The sequence below is a fragment of the Scyliorhinus canicula genome, chromosome 7 (assembly GCF_902713615.1).
Source record: "Scyliorhinus canicula chromosome 7, sScyCan1.1, whole genome shotgun sequence".
Taxonomy (NCBI): Eukaryota; Metazoa; Chordata; class Chondrichthyes; order Carcharhiniformes; family Scyliorhinidae; genus Scyliorhinus; species Scyliorhinus canicula.
In genome coordinates this window covers 81,249,322-81,273,675 of record NC_052152.1, presented here as the reverse complement: position 1 = coordinate 81,273,675, position 24,354 = coordinate 81,249,322, and the positions used below count along the sequence as shown (strand labels likewise).

The window sequence follows — 24,354 nt, the reverse complement described above, 5'->3', positions numbered from 1 at the left end:
CTGTCACCCTTCCAGCATGGGAAGCAGTCCAGGGATCTCCCGAGAGTGTTGAATTGACAAATAGGTATTCCGTATTAAATATGTATTCTGAAGATTACAATTCAAAGGAAAGCAACTACAAGGAGCAAGTGGCTGCCAAGAACAGGAATGTAAAATGTAAAAGCACAGTAGTAATGGGTAATTCTACGACAACAGAGGATTAGATAGATTTGATGACCCTCAGCTGCCAAAACAATCAATATCACAAAACAGGGACAAATAATTTTAGAGAAGGAAAGGGTCGACCCAAAAGCTGGGTTCTCCGATTTGGAGACCATGTCCTGACGCCGGCCTGGGAACGGTGGCGTTTTCCGACCGAAAAAACGGCGCAAAACGGCCACCGATCCATCTGGTGGGGGAATGAGCAGGCATGCAGCATGGAGCACCCGGCTCTAGCTGCTGATACGGCCGGAGAAATGGCAGGTCCGTGACCACGCATGCGCACAGAGGTGGCCTGCAGCGGCCGCGCCAGCCGCAGGCGGATCCGGTCTGCCAAATAGTACTCCCCTTTTGGCCAGGCTCGCCACCTGTACCACCTCCCACTACCCCCACCAGTGCCCCCAGCCCCTAACAAAGCCCCCCCCCCCCCGCCCGTGCAGCGCTGTGGCGGCGCTGGACTCAGCCGCAGCCGTACGCCGGCGTGAACTCGGCCCATCGGGAGCAGAGCATCAGGCGGAGGGCCTCAGATAATGTCCTGAGGCCATCCATATGGAGTGCGCTGTATTCCTACGCCATTTTGGAGAGGGCTGAGCATCGCAAAAGCGACGCTGCCCCCGATTTTGCCACCAACGTGGATTCTCTGGCCGATCGCCGAACGCAATTTTGGCGTCGGAGACCGGAAAATCTCGCCCATGGTTCATGTGGATGGAGTTGCTGCAAGGAGAACAAATAGGAAGCAGATTGAAGAGCAGTATTTCAGGGATAGTAATATCAGGATTTCCCTTGGTTCAATGTTTAGTCAGCAAAGAGGTGAGCTAAATGAGTTAAATGTATAGCTGTAAAGATGGTGCAAGTCAAAAGGGTTTAACATCCTGAGACATTAAGACCAGTTGTGAGTCAGGAATGTCCCGCGCAAGATGGACAGACTTCACTTGACCAAAACTGGAATCAGTATTGTCAGTAGAAGCCCAAGTAATGTCAATGTGGAGAATTGACACTAAAATGTGAGAGAGAGCATGAGGGTAGAACATTTGGATGCAGAAAAGAGGATAAAGGGGACAAGGTTTGCAGGAAAAGTAAAGAAGGTCAGATTGCGAAACAGGCAGAGAAAGGATTGTGTTATGGATGCATGAAAGTGTAAGAACAACTCTTCTTGACTGTCTAAGAGCACATCAATGTCCCAGCCCATTTTTATACTGCACCATTGTCATCAGGTGGGTGCATTGAAATAAACCATGCAGTATAAATGCAGAAGATAATAATACAAAGACACAAAGCCCATCTCTGCTCATTTGTTTGTTTGTTGGTGTCATCCACTTCCATTAAGTTGACTGCCATGGATCTCCACTTCTGTCTCTCCAGAGTTGTCCTTCAGATTGCACATAGGTCAACTGCATTCAGTTCTATTATATCCACCGTCCATTTTCTGCTGTTTTCCTTCCTCATGTTTTCTGTCGACATTTTCTTCCAACAATTGTCTCTGTCCGTCACCTGCTCCAATGATGTGACCAAAATATCACATTATTCTCTCTTTGATGTTGAGCAATAATTTTCTAATTTCTCCAGCCATTTCTCCAGCCACCTTCCTTAACCTTTGTGTGGGTGTGTGTGTAGGATATGCAGAAAATTCCCCGATATGACTACATTTGAAATGCATTTGGCTTCTTAATAATCTCTTTGTTTGTTGTCCATGTCTCAGAGACATGTAACATAGATGACAAAATGTAGCACCACAGCATTCTTTTTAGGTTTGTTTCTTTGATGTTAACACATCCTTCATTCCAACAAATCTTGTCCTGACCTTATCAATTTTCCTTCGGATCACGCAATCACATTTCACCTTGCTTATCTGCCCACAGTATGTGAAGCTGTCACTTGCTCCAGGACTTGGCCATTTACTCCAGGACTTGTCCATTTACCGTAATTTTCACTTCCAGGGTTAGGTTGCTGCTTATTATTATTTTCTTGGTAGTCTTCACATTCATTCTTAATCCATACTTCACACGCCTTACATTTACTGTGTTTACAATTTCCTGCAGTGTCTCTTCTGACTCTGTCATCAGTGCAGTGTCATCTGCATCTCAAGTTGTTGATGTTTATATACTGCTCAAATGTTCCATCTTTGATATTGACTGCACGGAAAGCATGGGTCATGGGGATTGTTGCAATTATTTCATTGATTAAGATATGATATTTTCCTGACATTCTGTGGTAGCATGTCCCTTTAAGGCAGCGAGTCCCTGGAGGGTCATGTGACCCAATCGGCCAATGTGGCCAGAGTGCACAAATATTGGCGGTGGATCCCAGTTCATTTGGAGTTCAGAGCCTTGGAACATGATAGCTTTTATCTTACTCTCTGTAGAGTCCCTAATTTTAATCAGTCATTCATTTGTAAATCGACCTGGTGGTCGACCGTCTGTCAGGGTATTACATTGGCAGTGAGGATCAACTGGAGCACCTTCCTTCTATTATGAAAATTGGGAGAACAGACTTCTCCATCGAAGCAAATTTGTTTCACAGTTTGTGAGTGACAGAATGTCCCTTTTTGGTAACCTAGAATCAATCGACCCCCATATAGAGCAATGAGGTCTCCACATAGATCACATCCATTATTTTTTCAAGGCAAACTAAATTGGGGGGAATGGGATGAAGCATTGGGTAATTCTACTAACAGCATGCGGGGCTCCCACTTTCAGCCAAATTAGGAATTTGAAGTCTCCAGATGCTGGCTCCATAATATTCGAGGAGTTGATGGAGGTAGTCAAAGGTTATTGAAGTGTTGGTTAGTGTAGACTTGAGAGATGAACAGACACTTCCAACACTGATGAAGGTTCAACTCAATTTTATTAACTATTTCTAACTAACTAACACATGATGGCTGTGGGTCTAGATGATGCTAACTTAAACTAGACACCTAAGCCTTGTCCGAACCAGTTGATTCTCTCAGCACGTGTTGTACGTCTGTGCTGGGCTGGATGAGTTCTTGTTACACTCAGAGGCAGCATTCAGAATGAGCGGGAGCCATGGTGCCCTCTGCCTTTATAGTGTGTGTATTCTAACTGGTGATTGGCTGCAGTGTTTGTACATGTTGATTGGTCCCTGTGTGTGTCCATCAGTGTGTGCCTGCACCATGATATACTGGTGTATATTATGACAGTTATTACCAACCAAAACCCTTGATAATAATGCAGCATTACGAGTTAAATTTGACAACGAGGGCCACGGGGAGACAACCACGGCATTTGTGGTGCATCCAGAACAAACGGCTGAACAATGAGAGTTTCGGCCTGCACTAAACAACATGTTAAGGGACAGGCTGATCTGCGGTGTTAATGACACTATCATACAAAAATACTTGTCAGCAGAGGCAGTGATTTCCTTAAAGAAGGCATCAGCGGTTACTCAAGTTATGGAAAGTGCCAAGACAGGGGTGATGGAATTACAGGGTATGCTTGCATGGAAGCTCCACTAGGTTGGGTGGGAAGCAGCTGGTAGTCCTGGCACCAATGATTGAGGCACAAAGTAACGAGCAAAATATTCAGAGATATAAGGAATTTTGTCCACAGTCCAGGAGCTTTGAAGCATGCCACCATTGTGGGTGAGATCATCCCCAGGAAAGATGACGATTCAGTGAAGCTACGCGTTATGCCTGCAACAGGAGAGGGCACATTTGGAGGAAATACAATGTTCGGCAGAGCCCTTAGGATGGCCATCAAAAAAAAACCTTGGACGCCAGTACATCATTTTGAGATTAACTTCTAAAAACAGATTTGAAGCATAAATGTTACACAACAAGGAGGGCCAGATGGCGCTAATTATGATTGTACTAATGATAAATGTTCAGCCTCTTCGAATGGAGGGGGACACGATGATATGCACTACAGTTGCAGGCAAACAAATATATAGTCACTTGCAAGGCAGGGTCCAGGCCCTGAAGCTAAGAAGCCCATTGGCCAGGCTAGCCACATATACTGGATAAGTTTAAGAATTCTGGGAATAACCGCAATTCCTGTAAGCTACCGGGACCAGGAAGCTCAACTGCCCCTAATAACGTGGGGGAGGGGGGGAGGCAAGTCTGGCGCCGTGATTGCTTGCCCATCTTTCAATTAATGAAGGACACCTTCATAAAATTAGGCATCATCAAACCTGTTCAGTTTTCATTGTGGGCGGTTCCAATCATGTCAATGGTAAAACCAGATGGAACCATCAGAATATGTGGGTCGACAAACTAACTGTGAGTCAGACAGCCAAATTAGACCGGTACCCAACACCAAGAATTTAAGGTTCATACACCAAATTAGCAGGAAGTTTAAGTTAAACTAAACTGGATATGAGTCATGCGTTCTGACAATTAGGGTTACATGAAACTTCCAGGAAATCTGTTCCCATAGACAACAACAAAGACTTGTATCAATATACCCGGCTACCCATCGGAGTCTCAGCTGCCTGTGCAATATTTCAGAGCACAGTGGAACGTTTACTGGAGGAGCTACCGAAGGTGGTTGGCTATCGAAATGATGTACTAATTACAAGAGCAGCTGAAGAGGTGCACCGAGAAAATCTCAAAGAAGCCTGAAGGAGATTTAAGAAGACTGGAGTAAGGCTGGGATGAGCAAAGTGCACATTCCATGCTCAAGATGTAACATATTTAGGATTTAGAGTGGATGCCAAATGGCTGCATGCTCTGGAGGAAAAGATCAAAGCGAGTAAAGATGCACCATACCCCCGAAATATTTATGAATTGAAGTCCTTTTTATGAATGATAAATTACTATGATTTATTCCCAATCTTTCCATATTGTTGGCACCTTGGACACCGTGCTCAAGAAGCACCAGAGATGGTTTTGCAAGGAGCATGACAAAGAAGTCTTTGAACAGGCTAAATTAGCCTAGCAACCATCCAGTCCCTTGGTCCATTTTGACTCATCAAAAGAGATATTCCTTACCTGCGAGGTGTCCCCTTATGGAACAGGAGTAATTTTGGAGCTGATGGAAGATGGTACCGAAAGGACTATCGCCTATGCCTTGAGGACTTTGACCAGTGCTGAACAAGCTTATTCTCAAATAGAAAAGGAACGACTGGCCGTGATATTCGGAATACCATTGGAGATCTTTCTTGCTTCAAGCTTCGGACCCAGAAACACCCCTTATTACCTCGAGTCAATCAAGATCATGGTCTTTCACAGCTGGCATTGTAATAACAAGTCTGAATTGCTACGGTCCTTTCAGATAAGAAAAGACGAGTTAAGTTTTAAAGATGCCGGTTTATTGTGGGGATCTAGGGTGGTCGTTCCCACCCCTGCTTGGAAGCTATTGTTACAGGAGCTACACTGTGCCCATCCTGGGATGATAAAGATGCCTGCATGCAGTTACATGTGGTGGCCTGGGTTGGATGTCAACATAAAGAATCTGGTAAAACAATATGAACAGTGCCAAATGCAGTAACACTTCTGTGGCCCCAATGCACTCTTGGGGGTGGCCAGGTCGACCTTGGGTGCGACACATTGACTTTGCTAGCCCATTTATGAGATTCATGTTCTTCCGTATGGTTGTTGATCACTCCAAGTGATTGGAAATGCACAAAATGAAATCCACGACCTCAGCAGTTATAGAACAGTACAGCACAGAACAGGCCCTTCGGTCCTCAATGTTGTGCCGAGCAATGATCACCCTACTCAAACCCACAAATCCACCCTATACCCGTAACCCAACAACCCCCCCCCCCCCCCCCCCCCCCCTAACCTTACTTTTTAGGACACTACGGGCAATTTAGCATGGCCAATCCACCTAACCCGCACATCTTTGGACTGTGGGAGGAAACCGGAGCACCCGGAGGAAACCCACGCACACACGGGGAGGACGTGCAGACTCCGCACAGACAGTGACCCAGCCGGGAATCGAACCTGGGACCCTGGAGCTGTGAAGCATTTATGCTAACCACCATGCTACCGTGCTATGGTAAAGAAATTGCAACAGACATTTTCCACCCATGGGTTGTGAGAGGTTCTGGTCTCAGATAATGGGACTTGCTTTTACTGGTAAAGAATTGCAACATTTTATGAAGACCAGCAGTATTTAACATATTCAACTTCCTACAACCCTGCTTCAAATGAGCTGGCAGAGAGAGCTGTCCAGACATCCAAGGCCACCATTAAAAGCAGTCTGCAGGCTCAGTTCCCATTCTCCTGTCATACTACGCCTCAGACCACCACAGCGGCCACACCTGTTGAGCTGATAATAGGATTAGAACATTATTGGACCTTATATTTATAAATTTGGCAGGGTGGGTGGAAGTTAAATAAAATAAACCAAAAAGACACCACAATTCAAAGGAAGTTGAAAGAACATTTGTGGTGGGTGATTTGGTTTACATGAAGAATTTTGGTGCTCGCCTTAATTGGGTCCCTGAAACAGTCATGGCCAAAACAGGTCCAGTATCATATGAGATAGAAGTACAAGGGAGGTTAGAAAAACACTTGGACCACTGAAGGAAAAGAGAACTGCACACTGATCTAGTGGGGCAAGCTGGCCTTAGTAGACTTGTCAGCGAGATGGATGTGCATTAAAGTAATGCTGCAGCAAGGTAGCATAGTGGTTAGCACAGTTGCTTCACAGCTCCAGGGCCCCAGGTTCGATTCTCGGCTGGGTCACTGTCTGTGCGGAGTCCGCACATTCTCCCCGTGTCTGCGTGGGTCTCTTCCGGGTGCTCCGGTTTTCTCCCACAGTCCAAAGATGTGCGGGTTAGATGGATTGGCTGTGCTAAATTGCCCTTAATGTCCAAAAAATGTTAAGTGGGGATCACTGTGTACGGGGATAGGGTAGATACATGGGCTTCAGTCGAGTGTTCTTTGTAAGGGCCAGTGCAGACTCGATGGGCCGAATTGCCTCCTTCTGCACTGTAAATTCTATGATTCTATGAATCCAGTATTTTTTAAAGGGGAACTGGGGGAACTACCTGTTCTTCAGCTATCTTCGGCTGTTGAGAGTCAGCCCGTTGAGGGCCAAACACCAGTCACCCATCACCCCTACTGCTGAAGCACCCATCAGTGAATTGCATCACTCTCAAAAGAATTCAGAAGTCCCCTGACTGACTGACCCTGTAAGAGACTGTTTTGAGAGACACCTGTTGTAGATTTTTGTAAGAAGCCTTTGTTGTTTGATAATGTTCATCAGATACTTAAAGAGGGGGGGATGTGGTAGCATGCCCTCTCAGGGGTGACTCCCCGCAGGATTATGTGACCCAATCGACCATTGGGGCTGGAGAACGCAAACCCTGGCGCAGGTTCACAGTCAGTTAGGAATTTGGAGTCATGGAACATGGCCACTTTTATCTGATTCTCTCTATATCGTTTCTTACTTTAATAAATCGTTCATTTGTTAATCCACCTGGTGATCACCCATCTGTCAGGATATTACACTTTCAGAAATGCAGTATTGAATCTTGAGAGAGATTTCCATATATTTACAATGTGCTTGATAAAATGTAGGTATTCTACCCCTCATGTTAATATAAAATGACAAGGGTAATTACCTGTGTATCCATTGGCACCAGGGAACCTCACTTGCCAGGATTGCATATCAGCACACTAACAATTTCTTATCATGCCAGCACCTATGCAGAAAATCGCCACATCAATCTTGGGTAAAAGAACTGATTCATGCTCTTGCCACCGCAAGCCATAATTTAGAATCTCCAATTGATAAATTGGAGCCTTTTAGTAGTAAAAATTTGATATAGTCTTTTAGAGATATTTTTGCTATCCAGATATGAAATGTGACCTGCTCCTGGCTACTAGCTTAAGATGGTTAGTAATTTATGTGCAGAATGACTCACAGATCTATTTTTTCATTTGCACTCAGCCTTTCTCTGGAGAGGTAGCTCACCTTTTTGCTGCTCACTTAGATATTAAATGGGATTAGGAACCAGTAGTTCTAAAATTTTGGATTCCAACCTTCTCACCACTGCATGGACAATGTACATTGCAATGCATTTGCAGTATCCATATCAAGTAGTGATCCTTATCCTTCCTCTGCTCATATACTGAGTAATTCATCCCTGAACGAGGAGATACACTAGCTATTAATTTATAAATTCATTAAAAAATAGCACGTTTACTCCTTGCATTTATATTTTGAAGTGTTGTATTGGCATGGCTTTTACATGAAGGAAGCTGTTAGATTGTGATGGTCTCTCGATAACAGGATTACCAACTTAGATAATTAAAATCCATGCGCCCATACCAGTAATTTTTGTTGATTGTCGATAAATTTGGAAGCCCTCCAACATTTTGCCTCACTTTCCTTGATATCCTGGCTGCTCCTTCCTATCTGTGCAACTGTGTGTGAAATGTCTGATTGCTGCTTGTCTTAAGCTAACTATTAATTTACTATTATAATATCTGGGGACATCATGGCAGTGTTAATTTGCCATCATATTGTGAAAGTGGCACCATGCCATGCTTGATCAAAGACTTAGAATTTGAATCCCATTGCACATCACTCGGTGTAATTTTTGCACTTGGGACCAGAAAGCTGCTATACACTACATCTCTCATACAAAACTCTTGATGACATTGAAAGTGAAACTTTGTAATGGGTGTCAATTTAAAAAGAACAAGACAGCACAGGAGCAAACTCTTCGGCCCTCCAGGCCTGTGCCGACCATGGTACCTGCCTAAACTAAAATCGAATGCACTTACGGAATCCGTATCCTTCCATTCCCACCCTATTCATATATTTGTATAGATGCTCCTTAAATGCCGCTATCGTACCTGCTGCCACCACCTCCCCAGGCAGTGGGTTCCATATGTCTACAACCCACTGTAAAAAAACATGCCTCGCACATCTGTTCTAACCTATTCCCCACGCACTTTAAACCTATGTCCCCTAGTACTTGACTCTCCTACCTAGGAAAGAGCATCTGACTATCCACTCTGTCCATACCACTCATAATCTGTAGACCTCTATTAGGTCGCCTCTCAACCTCTGTTATTCCAGTGAGAACAGACTGAGTTTATCTAACCTCTCCTCATAGCTAATGCCCTCCATACCAGGCAACATCCTAGGAAACTGCTTCTCTATCCTCTCCAAAGCTTCCACATCCTTCTGGTAATGTGGCCACCAGAATTGTACACAATATTCCAAATAAGGCCTAACTGAGCTCCTGTACAGCTGCAACAAACATTTTTATACTCACTGCCCTGACCAACGAATGCTAGCATGCCGTATGCCTTCTTGACCACCTTATCCACTTTCAGTGATCGGTGGACATGCACGCCCACATCTCTCTGCCTGTCAGTACTCGCAAAAGTCCTACCATTTATTGTATAATTCCTACTTGGATTGGACCTTCCAAAGTGCCACACTTGTCCGGATTGAACTCCATCTGCCATTTCTCAGCCCAAGACTTCAACCGGTTTATATCTTGCTGTATCCTCTGACAATCCTCTTCACTATCCGCAACTCCACCAAATTTTGTGGCGTCTGCGAACTTACGAATCAGACCAGCTACATGTTCTTCTCAATCATTTATATACACTACGAACAACAAAGGTCCCAGAACTGATCCCTGTGGAATGCCGCTGGTCACAGCCTTCCATTCAGAAAAGCACCCTTCTACTGCTACCCTTTGTTTTCTGTGCCCAAGCCAGTTGTACATCCAACATGCCAGTTCTCCTCTGATCCCATGTGACTTCACCTTTTGTACCTGTCTACCATGAGATACCTTGTCAAAGGTTTTACTGAAGTCCATGTATACAACATTGCCCTATCAGTGATGTTATGCTCACCGGCCTATAATTTCTTGGATTATTATCCTTGCTGCCTGATGCATGATCAATTGCACAAAGACGAGTGTTGAATACAACTGAGGCTTTATTATACTAAGATGTGTGGCCTCCTACAGCAGCTGCCGAAATGGCTGCTGTAGGTGGAGCACACCTATTTATACTCCGCCTACTGGGCGGAGCCAGCAGGCAGGGACAACCCCGGTACCTGTAGTACAGGGCCTTACCATACATAGCCTAATATGTACAGCAGTGGTTACTACCACATTCACCCCCTGTTAAAATTGAGTCTGGCAGGGGTGCTGGAGATCTATATACAGCACAAGTTTAATATACAGAGAAAAACTTTTGAGTCCAGAACCAATTACAGGTTGAGCCGGTCAGGAGCCTAATATACAGCAGTGTTTACTACCACACTGCCCTTCTTAAACAATGGAACAACACTGGTTACTCTCCAGTCCTCTGCAACTTCACCTATAGCCAATGAGGATACAATGAAAATTACTGTCAGGGCCCCAGCAATTTCCTCCCTTGCCTCCCTCACTATTCTGGGGTAGAGCCTGTCAAGCCCATTGATTTCTGCCAGCCAGTTTTCCCTCCTGACCGCCGTATTGAACCCTCAACCTTACGCTTCCAATTGCTTCCATTTCATGACTAACTTGGTGGGAGCTGTGTAAAATCAATCACTGAGAGGGGCATAATTCAGTGCTGCAAGGTCTGATTGACTTCTTCCTGTGCTAAAATTCTCATACCACTTGGAATAAATGCTATCAAAACCAATAACTTTTATCCAAAGTAATCCTGATAAAACCTTGGCATTTTTCCATTTTCTGTCTGAGAACGACTCTCGCCATTGATTTTTTAATACTGATTTTGAAATAGCTTTGGCAAGTAGTTTGTTGATACATAACCAAATCGGACTTCTTAAATGATCACTGACAGGAAAGTTAATTAGTCACTGCCAACAGTTGCTATTTTGTACAAATATTTGAACTATATTAAAAATAATTAGTCAGTTGGAACTTGTGTTAGTACAGGCTCTGGGAGCTGATCATATTTTGGTGCTGAAAGCTTTAATATATGATGAAGTAGCAACACAAGAGTCAACTGAGTCCCCAAACATTATGCAAAGTAAATTACAAACTATATTCATTAATTTGCATGTTATTAAGTTGCAATCGCTACTGTAATAGCTAACCAATCTCAGTGAATGTGGATGGTATGAAACTTGGAGTATGGTTTGGATTGTATCTTTGAAAGTTGTTAAGTATTCATGAAATGCCACTGTCATTCCCAGAGTCACCAGGGTCATGCACAGTTCAAGCCACTTTACAAAACTCACTCACCACAGCATTGTGTCATATTAATATATTGTGTATGATGTATATATTGTGAACATAATCCTATAAACAATCTAAATGGAGCCAATTTGAGATGTATTATGCTGCTCCCAGGAAAATATTTGTTCTTTTTGTGCGTCATGTCGAAAGTTTCAGTCTTAAAATTCACATCTGCAATTTTCACACATGTCAACCAGCAGGGAAAACGGTGCTTCTTAAATTGTGACCTCCACCTCTTCTTCCTTGAAGAGGCCTCTGTGAACTTGTGACCCATACACTGCACTTCTCAATATATGGTACATTTCTAGGAATCTCTTGATGGCTCGGGCCATGCCATACGGTAAAAGACAACTTATCCTTGTAACTAATGACAGATGCTTTTATCATGGAAGTTAATGACCGGTTCAGAGAGTTTCATACAGGCCTAATTCTGAGACATATTTGAATCCAGCCCAGGTTGATGGGGCATTGGCTGCAAGGGTACAAGTGAAGTGATATTAAATATTCTTAGGCAATTTTACAACAACTTGCATTTACACAATACTTTCAATCGTGTAAAATACCCAAGGTCTGGACAGCCACAATCATCTTCCCTTCTGTATAGCTCCAGTCAATGGAGAGTTGCCTCCTTGATTTCCTTTGGATTCCATTTTGATACCACATTAAGTCAGATTTTGCCTTGATGTCAGGTGTAGTCACCCATAGCTCTGAAATTCAGCTCTTGCCCTTATTTAGGCCAATGTTATAAAGGGGTCGGTAATCAAGAGGTCCTGCAGGACACAAACTGAACATGCCGTTGGTGAAGTGTTGCTTCATCGCATGCCCAACGACACCTTCCTTCATTTTGATGATGTTTGTGAGTAGGCTGATATGGTAATTGACTGGAATAGATTTTTTAAAAAATATTTTATGTGATGTGTATATCTCTGGTCAGGGCAATATTTATAGCCCACCCCGAATTGCCCTCGAGAGGGTGGTGGTGAGCCACCTTCTTGAGCTGCTTCAGTCCATGTGGTGTTGGTACACTCACTGTGCTGTTGGGAAGGGAGTCTGGCATTTTATCCTGGAGACAGGGAAAGACGATAATATAGTTCCATGTCAGGGTGGTGCATGGCTTGGAGGGAAACTTGCAGGTGATGGTGTTCCCAAGCATATGCTCCCTTGTCCTTCTAGGTGATAGAGGTCACGGGTTTTCAGGGGGTTGTTAAAGGAGCCTGAAGGAGTTCGTGTAGTGCACCTTATAAATGGTGCTGCCATTGTGCACTGGTGGTGGAGACAATGAATGTTGAAAGTGGTGGATGGGGTGCCAAGGAAATGGTCTGCTTTGTCTTTGAAGATGTCGAACTGCACTCATCCAGGCAAGTAGAGGATTTCTATCACACTCCTGACTTGCGCCTTGTGGATGGCGGACAGGCTTTGTCGAGTCTTAACGTGAGTTACTTCGTGCAGAGTTCCCAGCCTCTGACCTGCTTTTGTAACTGCAGTATCTATATGGTAGATCTAGTTTAGTTTCTGGTCAGTAATAAACCCCAGAATACTGACAGTCATTGAATGTCAACGGGAGATGGTTAGATGTGAAAGAGAAAATGCTGGAAAATCTCAGCAAGTAAGGCAGCTTTGACAAAGAGTCATCGGACTCGAAACGTTAGCTCTTTTCTCTCCCTCCAGAAGCTACCAGACTTGCTGAGATTTTTCAGCATTTTCTCTTTCATTTCAGATTCCAGCATCCGCAATAATTTGCTTTTATGGAGATGGTTAGATGTTCTCTGATTGGAGATGGTCGTTGTCTGTCACTTGTGTTGCATGAATATTACTTGACACTTATCAGTCCAAGCCTGAATGTTGACGAGGTCTTGCTGCATATGGAAACATTGCTTCAGTATCAAAGGAGTCACGAATGGTGCTCAACATTGTGCAATCATCAGTGAACATCCCTACTTCTGATGCAGGGAAGATTATTGATGAAGCAGCTAAAGATTATTGGCCTCAGGATACTTCCTTGTTGAACATATTGAACATCTTCAATGATGACCTGGGACTGAAATGATTGACCTTCAACCATCACAATCATCGCCCTTTGGCATAACTCCAACCAGTAGAGTTTTCCCCCTTATTCTCATTGACTCCTGTTTTGGTAGGGCTCCTTGATGTCATGCGAAGCCAAGTGCTACCTTGTTGGCAGGATATGTCGATCTCACTTCACACCTTTTTCAGCTCGTTTGTCCATGTTTGGGCCAAAGCTGTCATGAGGTTAGGGTTTGCAAAAGGCAAAAAACAAAATTGGAAAGACGAATAACTATTTTGAATTCATTGGAGGGTGAGAGGCCAGTAGAGTTTCCAATTATGCAGATGATAGGAAATTGGAATTAAGTGCAGGAAAGGATTCAGTAGTTCCGTACAAGTTGGGGTGGATATCATTTAGCAATTCAGTCAATTCAGGATTAAACAGAACCCTGAGGTTGCAGACTGTCAAATAGAGACTGAGAGAGCAGCTATGAGGGGGTTAGAAGAGGGGTGGGGAGCAGTTTTAATAGAAGTCAAACAGAATACAGATATAAGAACGTACAAAATAGAAGCAGAAGCAGACCACTCGGCCCGTCAAGCCGGCTCCACCATTCAATAAGATCATAGCAGATCTGTTTAGTTTCAAGTTCTACAATCACATCTACCCCGATAACCTTTGATTCCCCTGTCTAACAAGAATATATCTGCGTCCACCGTAAAAATATTCAGTGACTCCCGCCTCCATCACCTTCTAAGGCAGAGAGCTCCAAAGGTGCACAACCCTCTGAAAGAAAAACATTCTCCTCTTCTCAGTCCGAGAAGGGAAACCCCTAATTTTAACACTGGTGCTCCCTAATTCTGGACTTGCCCACAAGAGGAAATATGCTTTCCAATCCTTATGAGGACCATTCAGAATCTTACATACTTCATCAAGTCATCCCTCATTCTTCTAATCTCCAATGGAAACACACCCAGTCTGTCTAACCTTTCCTAAGACAACCCAGATTCCTGGGCTGGATTCTCTGCCCTGTCGCACCACATTTCAGGTTCACCCCGCCAGTGGGATGCCCTGTTACCGGGCAATGGCGTTTTCCATTGTGGGGCAGCCCCACGTTGTCGGGAAACCCCTGGGCTGCCGGCAAAACGGAGCTCCCGCCAGTGGAGAATCCAGCCCCTGGTATTAATCCAGCAAGTCTTCCCTGAAGCACCTCCAATGCATTTACTTCCTTCCTAATAAAAGAGACCAAAATTGAACACAGTATTCAAGATGTGGTCTCACCAATGCCCTGTATAAGTGAAGCATAACATCCTTACTTCTATGTTCAATTCTTCTCATAATAAAGGATAGCATCCACTTAATTACTTGTACCTGCATACTAACTTTTAGTCACTCATGCACTGGAACACCTAGATAAATAAATAAATAAACCATCTTTTATTGTCACAAGTAGACTTACATTAACACTGCAATGAAGTTACTGTGAAAAGCCCCTAGTCACCACATTCCGGCACCAGTTCGGGTATACAGAGGGAGAATTCAGAATTCTCATCCCTCTGCACCTCAGAATTCTGCAGCTATTCTCCATTTAAGTAATACTCAGCTATTTTTGTTTTCCTGCCAAAGTGAAAAACTTCACATTTTGACACATTATACTCCATCTGCCAGTTTTGTGCCCACTCACTGAAGCTATCCATATCCGACTACAATCTCCTTCTGTCCTCATCACAACATATTTTCCCACATATCTCTGTATCATCTTTATCAAATTCAGCTATTATGCCTTCACTCCCCTCGTCTAAGTCATTGGTATAAATTGTAAAAGGTTGAGGGCCCAGTATAGACTCTAGCAGCACTCCACCTGTCACATCCAGACAATCAGAAAAAGACACACTTATGCATACTCTGTTTTCTGCCAGCCAGCCATTATTTTATCCATGTCAATGTGTTATTCCTACACCATGAGCTTTTACTTTCTTCAAAAACTTTTGATTAACAAATACCTTCGCTCTTTCCTTTTATTAAAATAAATTTAGAGTACCCAATTCTTTTTTTCCAATCAAGGGGGCAATTTAGCATGGTCAATGCACTTACCCTACACACCTTTGGGTTGTGGGGGTGAGACGCATGAAGACATGGAGAGAATGTGCAAACTCCACACGGACAGTGACCCGGGGCCGGGATCGATCCCAGATCCTCGGCGCCATGAGACAGCAGTGCTAACCAATAGCTGCCGCGCCTTTGCGCTTTCCTATGTTGAGTTGCACAAAATTATGGAATATCTGTAATTTCATATTGGACAATCAGTTGAGAGCATAGATGAAACTTTGAAACAGAGGTTGGTGCTGAACAAGGAGAACCTAATGTTATCTGCATGTTCTTCAAAACTGATTCCATACCAATCATGTAACTGAGGGAAGACATGTAAATTAACAATGGGAGGATGCCGGAAGTGGAACTTCAAGTGCATGGCAACCATACAGAATGGGAGGAGAAAGCATTCAGAAGACATTGGGTGCAATTCTCCCAAAAGGGAACAAAGTACCCGAGTAGTGCCGTGAAACACATGGCTATTCAATGAGACTTGCGTTAAATAAGGGGCCTGAATGGGGAATGCACGGCTGAGGCTGCATATAGCCTTGTTTTGTAGAGTTCGGGACGGCATTAGCCAGCTTGCCGGGCCAGACTGGCACCCAGGTGGCATTGCCAGGCTGGCACTGCCAGGATGCCCAGTTGGCACCAGCAGTGCCAGGGCACCATCCTGCCCAAAGGGCATACTGCTGTGGGCCTCTGATACCCTGGGAGACCCCCAAGAATGCCGATCCATCTGGTTCCTGTTTGTGGGACCAGTGCTAGACGGCACTCACCTGTGGGCAGCACGGTAGCATTGTGGATAGCACAATTGCTTCACAGCTCCAGGGTCCCAGGTTCTATTCTGGCTTGGGTCACTGTCTGTGCGGAGTCTGCACATCCTCCCCGTGTGTGCGGGTTTCCTCCGGGTGCTCCGGTTTCCTCCCACAGTCCAAAGATGTGCAGGTTAGGTGGATTGGCCATGATAAATTGCCCTTAGTGTTCAAAATTGCCCTTAGTGTTGGGTGGGGTTACTGGGTTATGGGGATAGGGTGTAGGTGTTGACCTTGGGTAGGGTGCTCTTTCCAAGAGCCAGTGCAGACTCGATGGGCCGAATGGCCTCCTTCTGCACTGTAAATTCTATGATAATCTCTTGAGATGAAGGGGTTGAATCCCAAAGCCTCCGGTACCTCGAGAATCTATATAATAGAGTGAGGCTTATTGCCGATTTGCCAAAATGTGATCCCACCCATTGTGGATGGGATTTACATCGCAACGTCTTGCAAGATCGCATTGAATCTCACGAGGCGTTGCAACCCAAAAGATCTCGGATTTCAATAGCAACGCTGCGCCACGGCGAGCTGTTTTTTGGGTACAGCGTGGCCATTGGATCGTGCCCCTCGTGACAGATTGGAGTGGAACAAAGTGAGCATGGAGGGAGATAGTTATTCTACTCAAGCTGTGCAGAGACATCTTAAGAGTTCCAGGAGAGACAGTCGTCACAAAGGATGCCTTTGATGACATTGACTAAGGCACGTGATACTGTGGACAAAGTAACATCTGAGCCCAAACGATTTGAACAGATTATGTGGGTGATGCAGTCTGAGATCTGGATGGTGTTACAACAATACCAACTTTCATTTATACAGTATCTTTAACACAGTAAAACTTCCCAAGGCCCTTCACTGGATGCATGACCAAAGGCTTAGTCTTAGAAAACATTGAAGGAGAAAATTCCAGAGCCGAGGCAATAGAAAGTACAACCTCCAATTATGAAGCAATTACAATTGGGGATGGTTAAGAATCCAGAATTAGATAAGCACAAATATCTGATATTACAGAGATGGAGAGGGGGGGGGGGGGGGGGGGGGGAGAGAGAGAGAGACAATAAACAGATTTGTAAAGAATGATGAGAATTGGCATTGTTTGACGGGGAGCCAATGTCGGTCAGTGAACATGGGGATGATAGGTGATTGGATCTGGTGAATGTTAAGACAGGGATGGTAGAGTTTTGGGTAACCTTAAGTTTTCAGAGGCTAGAATGTTGGAAACCACCCAGGAGTGCATAGGAATATTCAGATGTAGTGCTGACAGAGGCATAAAAGATGATTTCAGCAGAAGACCTGAGGCAGGGTGAAATCAGCCGAAGTTGCAAAGGTGGAAACAAGTGGGCTTTGTGATGCAGGATATGTGGTCAGTGGCTCATCTGGGTGTAAAATATGACACCAAGGTTGCAAAGACACTGGTTTAATCTCAAACAGTTGATGGAGAGAAGGATGGAGTGAGTAACTAGGGAATGGCATTTAGAACGAGGACCAAAGACAATGGCTTCCGTTTTCCCAATATTTAATTGCAGGAAGTTACTGCTGGCCCAGTCTTGGACGTCGGATAGCACTCTGATAATTTACAAACAGTGCAAAAGTTGAGAGAGGTGGTGTTGTGTTGAGCTAGATGTTGTAAGTGTACATGTGAAAACGAATGCTAAGTCTTCCAATGGTGTCCTTAGGAGGAGCATATGGATGAGAAATAGGAGGGGTCAAAGCTAGATGCTCAGTATACACTGCGGATAACAGTGTGGGGAAAGGAAGAAAAGCCATAACAAGTGATTCTCTGGCTATGATTGGGTAGATAACAATGGAAACATGCAAGAACAGACCTACACAACTGATTGACAATTAGAGATATTAAAGGAGAATAGTGTGATCAACTGTGCAAAAGGCTGCAGACAGGTCAAGAAGGATGAGGAGGTATAGTTTACCTTTGTTACAGTCACAGGATTCATTTATGATTGTCATAAGATCTGATTTGGGAAAGTTGGGCATGGATATGTGAGGTGACAACACATTCAAGGACTTTGGAGAGGAAAGGGAGGTTGGAAATGGTGGTTTGTAAGGATGGTGTGGTCAAAGTTTGGTTTTCTGAGGAGATGAGTGATTATGAGATATTTAAAGGAGAGATGGACAGCACCCGTAGGGAGAGAACCATTAATAGTATCAGCTGACATGGGGACCAGTAGGATAGTCAGCAGTTTATTGGAAATTGGGAAAAGGGAGCAAGAGGCAAGTAAGAGAAACTAGTGTACGGTGTGGAAGCCAACATCATTGAAACAAATTATTTGGTTGTTATCACGGTTGTTTGTGGAACATTGATGTGTGTAAAATAGCTGACATGTTTTTATAATATGACATTGACTTACACTTCATTGGTTGTAAAGGACATTGGGGTGTCAGGAGATCATAAAAGGCACCATATAAAGGCAAAACTATCTTTCTTAGGAAATGCAACAACATGTATCGAAATTAAACTTCAAACACAATGCAGCACAATTTCAAGAAGGTCCTCTTAAATAGCCAAAAAGAATCAGTGATGTGGAAACCTCTCTGTCTATTTTCCAGGTTAGAACATGATTGGAACAATAGAATGCAGTTGTTTTATTCTTGCTACCTTTTTATGACTTGTTTTAACTTCTCCAGTGAGTAAAATATAAGCCATAAAATGTGACAGTATTCTGCTGCTTGAGCAATTGGCACTGGTGGGCTATCGCTGCTTCTCGATGCAAAAATCACATTTGTGAATTGGAGTTCCTTTGAGTCATGGTGTTGCTGTTCGAATCAAAATGGGAAATGTCAACATCAGTGTTTTTTTGCTCGACCTAATCTATGTGTAACTAGAGCCAGTAATTAACCCGACGATGGATAGTTTAAATATTGAAATAATATTACTTCATGCATTTGTTTTTAAACAGAAAGTCCAATCCGAGTTGACGAGTCACGAGATCAGTCTGGAAGAAATGAAGAGAAGAATCCAAGGTCCTGATGCTGTTGGTCAGAGCAAATCCGCTGGGAGAGTTCTCTCTCAAATTGACATAACACAGGTAAACTTAAATTAGTCTGAACACATTGAAGATCGGTGTAAAGTTCACCGACATTGTAGCAATGAAATGCGTATGAAATTTAACAAACACTATAGTGAAAATTCTGAACACTTGTATATGCCATTAATAGGTGTAACATGGTGGCCTCAATCTCTATTTCTGACTTCTTACCTATTCTTGAAGTAGTCGATGAACTCGCCCACGCAAACTCCAAAACCAGTACATTACCCTTCCTAAAAAAAAGCCTATGGAATAAAGATCAGGAGGTTCTGGAACACAAATAAAAATCTCAGGAGAATAGTTATTATCACAGACTGCACCCGCTCCACCAACTACAGTGGGACCCCATCCCACCTCTTAAAATCCCCTTCATTTGCGCCACCAGTCGTGTTAAATTCAATTTATGTAGCTGCTCCCATTCCCATGCCACCTGTATGCTCAGATGAGCGGCACGGTAGCACAGTGATTAGCATTGTTGCTTCACAGCGCCAGAGTCCCAGGTTCAATTCCCGGCTCGGGTCACTGTCTGTATGGAGTCTACACGTTCTCCCCGTGTCTGCGTGGGTTTCGTTCGGGCGCTCCAGTTTCCACCCACACGTCCCGACAGATGTGCTGTTAGGTAAATTGGGCATTCTGAATTCTCCCTCTGTGTAGCTGAACAGGCGCCAGAGTGTGGCGACTCGGCGATTTACACAGTAACTTCATTGCAGTGTTAATGTAAGCCTATTTGTGATAATAATAAAGATTCCCCCCCCCCCCCCCCCCCCCCCCCCCCCCGGGTGTCGATTGGGAAAACCTCACTCTTCCCCATGTTTAATTTACACCCAGAGGATAGGCCGGATTCCTCCAATAATCCCATGATCCCCCCCTAAATACCTTCCAATGAGTTTGATATATAGAGCAATAAATTGTCCGCATACAGCGAGACGCTATGCTCCACCTCCCACCCACCCCCGCTCTCTCACCTGCCAATCCCCGATGCTCTAAGCGCCATTGCCAATGGCTCTATCGCAAAAAGTAACGGGGAGAGTGGGCATCCATGCCTTGTCCCATGATGCAACCTAAAATACCACAAACTCACCCAGTTCATCCGTACACTTGCTGCCGGCTCCTGGTTCAACAACTCGATCTGTTCCACAAACCCCTGCCCAAATCAACACCGCCCCAGCACCTCCCACGTGTCGTTCCATTTTACACAGCCTCTCCCCGTCCAAAGCGACCTCACATTTCGTCCCTCCGGGGCATCATTATAACGTTTAACAAATGCCTAATATTGGCCAAATCTGGACTTCCCCTATCACCCCTGGCACATTCAGCAATGAAATTGAGTGGTAGGACCCACACTGCTCCGGGTCCTTACCCTTCATTGAAATTAAGGAAATTGAGGCCTGCGACAGCGTTGGGGGGAGCTCTTCCTTCACCTTTGGCTTCTTTAATGTCCTTACCAACAGGAGCCCCAGGTCCCCCCAAAACATTTTATAAAATTACACCGGGAAGCCATCCGGGCGCGGGGCCTTCCCCGCCTGCATCGCCCCATACCCTCCATCGCCTGCACCAATCCAATGAGCGCTCCCAGCCCCTCCACCAGGTCCAAACTGTCTAAAAAGCACCTCATTCCCTCCACCCCCGGCCGGGGGTCCAAATCATATCCCATCTTGTTATCATCCTCAAATACCCCATTGAATATAGTCTGCTACTATATTCCTCACCTCAAACGCTACTCACTTATTTATTAGGACTGCCACCCCTCGCGTCTTCATATCTAATCCTGAGTGGAAGACCTGACCTACCCACCCTTTCCTTAGCCTGGTGTGATTCCCGATCTTCAGGTGTGTTTGCTGCAAGAATGCCACATCCACCTTTAAGCTCCTCAAATGTGCGAACACATGCAGGACCTCTTGACCAGCCCATACAGCCCTCTCACATTACATGTGATCAGCCTGGTCGGGACACGTAGCCCCCATCCAAGGCACCTAACTTCCTACCCCACGCTGATTCCCCTCCCCCAGCCCCGCTCACACACTCCAATGGTGCAAACAACAATAACAATATGAAAGAAAGAGAAGAAAGGATAATAACCCATGGAGAAAAAAAAGGGTGCACTGATCCTGCCCCACCGTCCAGCATCTCATCAGATATCCCTGAGTGGAAAAAAAAAGGTTCTCCTCCATCTCCCCCCCCCCCTCCAGAAAAACAGGAAATTAACAACAATAACAGTTTAAAAAAAAAAGAAAAGCCCAAACTCCCCAGCAAGGGGGGCAGAGAGAACCAACATCCCCAAACACGTCCTGCAAAGCTCAATGTCCTCCTTCTCCTGCCAGTCCATTGTCTCTTACAAACTCCATTGCCTCCTCCGGCGTACCAAAGTAATATTCCTGACCATTGTGGGTCACCCAGGGGCTTGCCAGGTACAACAATTCGAACTTCACCCCCTTCTTAAACAGGGCAGACTTTGTTGATTTGATTTGATTTATTTATTGTCACATGTATCGAAGTACATCAAATTCAACTTATCTGGGTTGAAACCCACTCTCCTCTTGGCCAGTTCCGCACCCAGGTCCTGATATACCCGGAGCTCGTTACCCACCCAGGTACTACATCTCGTCTGTCTTTCCCACCTCAAGATCCTTTCCTTTTCAAGCAATCGATGTAACCGCACCACCGTCGCCCTCAGTGGCTGATTACTGAGTTAGGCGAGGTGTTAGACAGTGCATCATTTCCAGAATAGATATGCGGATAAGGTCTGCATATCTAGTCCAAGTCTCCAATCGTGAGGTCTGTCAATACATGATACGTGGCCAGTAATTCGCCTGCGGCTTCCTCATCAGCGTCCAATGCGCCTGACCCAACTCCAGGGACCGGTCGAATGCCCCCTCCCCAACAGCTTCTCCTGCATTTTTGCTACATAAGAGCTAGCGTCCGTTCCCTCATGCACTCTGGAAATCCCACAATCCTCAAATTCTGTCTCCGGGAACGGTTCTCCAGATCCTCCACTTTCTTTTTGAGCCGCTTCTGGGTATCCCTCAACATCCTGATTTTGGCTGGCAATGAAGTAAGCTACTCATCATGCTCCCCCACTGTCTCCTCGACCTTCTGGATCGCCTAACTTTGGGTCTCCAACCTCGGCTCTGCACAATCGATCCTCGCTTTCAGCGAGTCTACCATCTTCACTAGGTCCTCCCTAGGTTCATTCAAAAAGTCCACCAGCTGCTCCATTGACCATTGAGATGGTAGGGCCGACCCCTTTTGCTCCGCCATCTTTCTCTCTGTCACAGGAAAAGTTTCTTGTTCTAGCAACTCCTTCTAAAACCACTTATGGTCCACAAATTCATTTACCAGTGGGGTATGGTCTTCCTCCACCACTCGTGCCCCCTTTTCTGTTAAAACATCCACCGCTAATCGGGGAAACGAACTGCCAAATGTGCGACCACTCACACCATGGCTGCCACCGGACGTTCTGAATCCTTGTTGATGGCACGTGCGTTAGAAGATGTGTGTCGGATCCTGCAGCATCCTGACACACACACATGCACTGAAATTGCTCAGAACTTTTCAACTTCCGATGAACTGATGCACTGCCTGGGCCCTCCATGGAAGTCTCATACACAGACCTCACGATTGGAGACTTGGACTAGATATGCAGACCTTATCCGCATATCTATTCTGGAAATGATGCACTGTTTAACACCTGGCCTAACTCAGTAATCAGCCTCTGCAACATATTTTCTTTAAAAAAAAATTGATTTTTGTAGTGAGTTGAGCGGTCGGTGCTGGTGGGGCAGAGTACATAGGAATTGTGATCTCAGACCATGCGCCACACTGGTTAGAGGTGAGACTGAGCTCAAGGCAAGAGCACAGACCTGGATGGAGGTTGGATTTGGGGATTTTGGGGGACAAGGGGTTCTGTGAGAAAGTGCGGTCGGTGATCAGAGATTATGTGCACCCTGTCCATCTCTGGGGCCTTGTCCAGCACCTCTCCACCTGCAGCCCCACCAGCATTTTTGAGATGTACCTTGTAGCACTTCTACCTCCCACATCCTCAGGCAAGCCAACAAATATGCAGGTTCTGCCTTCTGCAACCGTTCTCTGCTCCTCTACATTTGCTCTGAGACTTTAAAAGGTCCCCCAGGAGCTCCACCTCCGCTTCCAATGCCAGCACCTGATCACTGTGGTTGGACATCAACTTCTCCATCCCCTGAACTTGCGACCCCTGTGCCTCCAGACATTTCTCAAGTTGCTCCATCGATCCTTTCAGGGGTGCTACCGCTCCCTCGATGGCGTTCGACCAATTCTCATGCATCTGCTTTCGCTGCTGGCGGAGCCCCTCTCTAATGAACGCCATCAACTGCTCCATCTGGGACTTTCTAACTTGCTACAACCCTTCCACATCGCCGTCTTCACAATTGCTCATGCAACACCGTTTACCTCCAATTCATTGGCCAGGTCTTGGAACCTTTTTCTGCCAGGTCTCGTAACCAGCAGACATGCCACTCGCATGGAGAATTTCTCCATCACACCTTCAGCTACACTTTCCTGTCAAAAGTACCCCACATACTGGTAAAAAGAGCTCAAGCCAGCACCTTCGAACCAGAGCTGCCCTGTGTGCGACCACTCACTCCATGGCCACCACCAGAAGTCATTTTGACCAGCTTTCTGCCATACTTTAGCTAATTGTTACCTCTAGACTTGATTATTTCTGTCCTCTCTTGGCATGCTATGCACCTTCCAGCCTCGAGTAAATTGAGCTTGTCAAAAATTCTGCAGCCTATCCACCAATTGCACTTGCACTCTCTAACCCAAATTGGTTCATGATCTGACATTGCCTCAATTCCTCTTGCTTCATTCAAATCCTTCAGTGGTCTTATCATTTCCTATCTCTGTAATCTCCTCCGGCCCTAAGCCTCTCTGCTGTCCTCCAATTCTGCACATCCATAATTTCCATATCTCTGGCATTGACTGCTGTGTCTGCCTGAAACTCAGGAATTCCTTTCTTCCTTCAATCTCTCGACATCTCTCTCCTACTTTAAGCTTCTTCGTAAAAACAATCTCTTTGCTCAAGCTTTAATTCTAAAATCTAAGTCCTAGT

At 45.0% G+C, this 24,354-nt stretch overlaps 1 protein-coding gene across 10 annotated transcripts in view; it reads left to right on the top strand.

Annotated features, from left to right (window-relative positions):
- The window catches only part of dmd (dystrophin), a 2,667,466-nt gene that overhangs the window by 1,225,142 nt on the left and 1,417,970 nt on the right, over positions 1–24,354 (top strand). For all 10 annotated transcript variants that reach the window (XM_038802261.1, XM_038802266.1, XM_038802267.1 and 7 more), the window contains one exon: positions 19,140–19,268. In XM_038802261.1, coding sequence (XP_038658189.1) covers positions 19,140–19,268 — 129 coding nt within the window. The remainder of the gene's footprint in view (positions 1–19,139; positions 19,269–24,354) is intronic.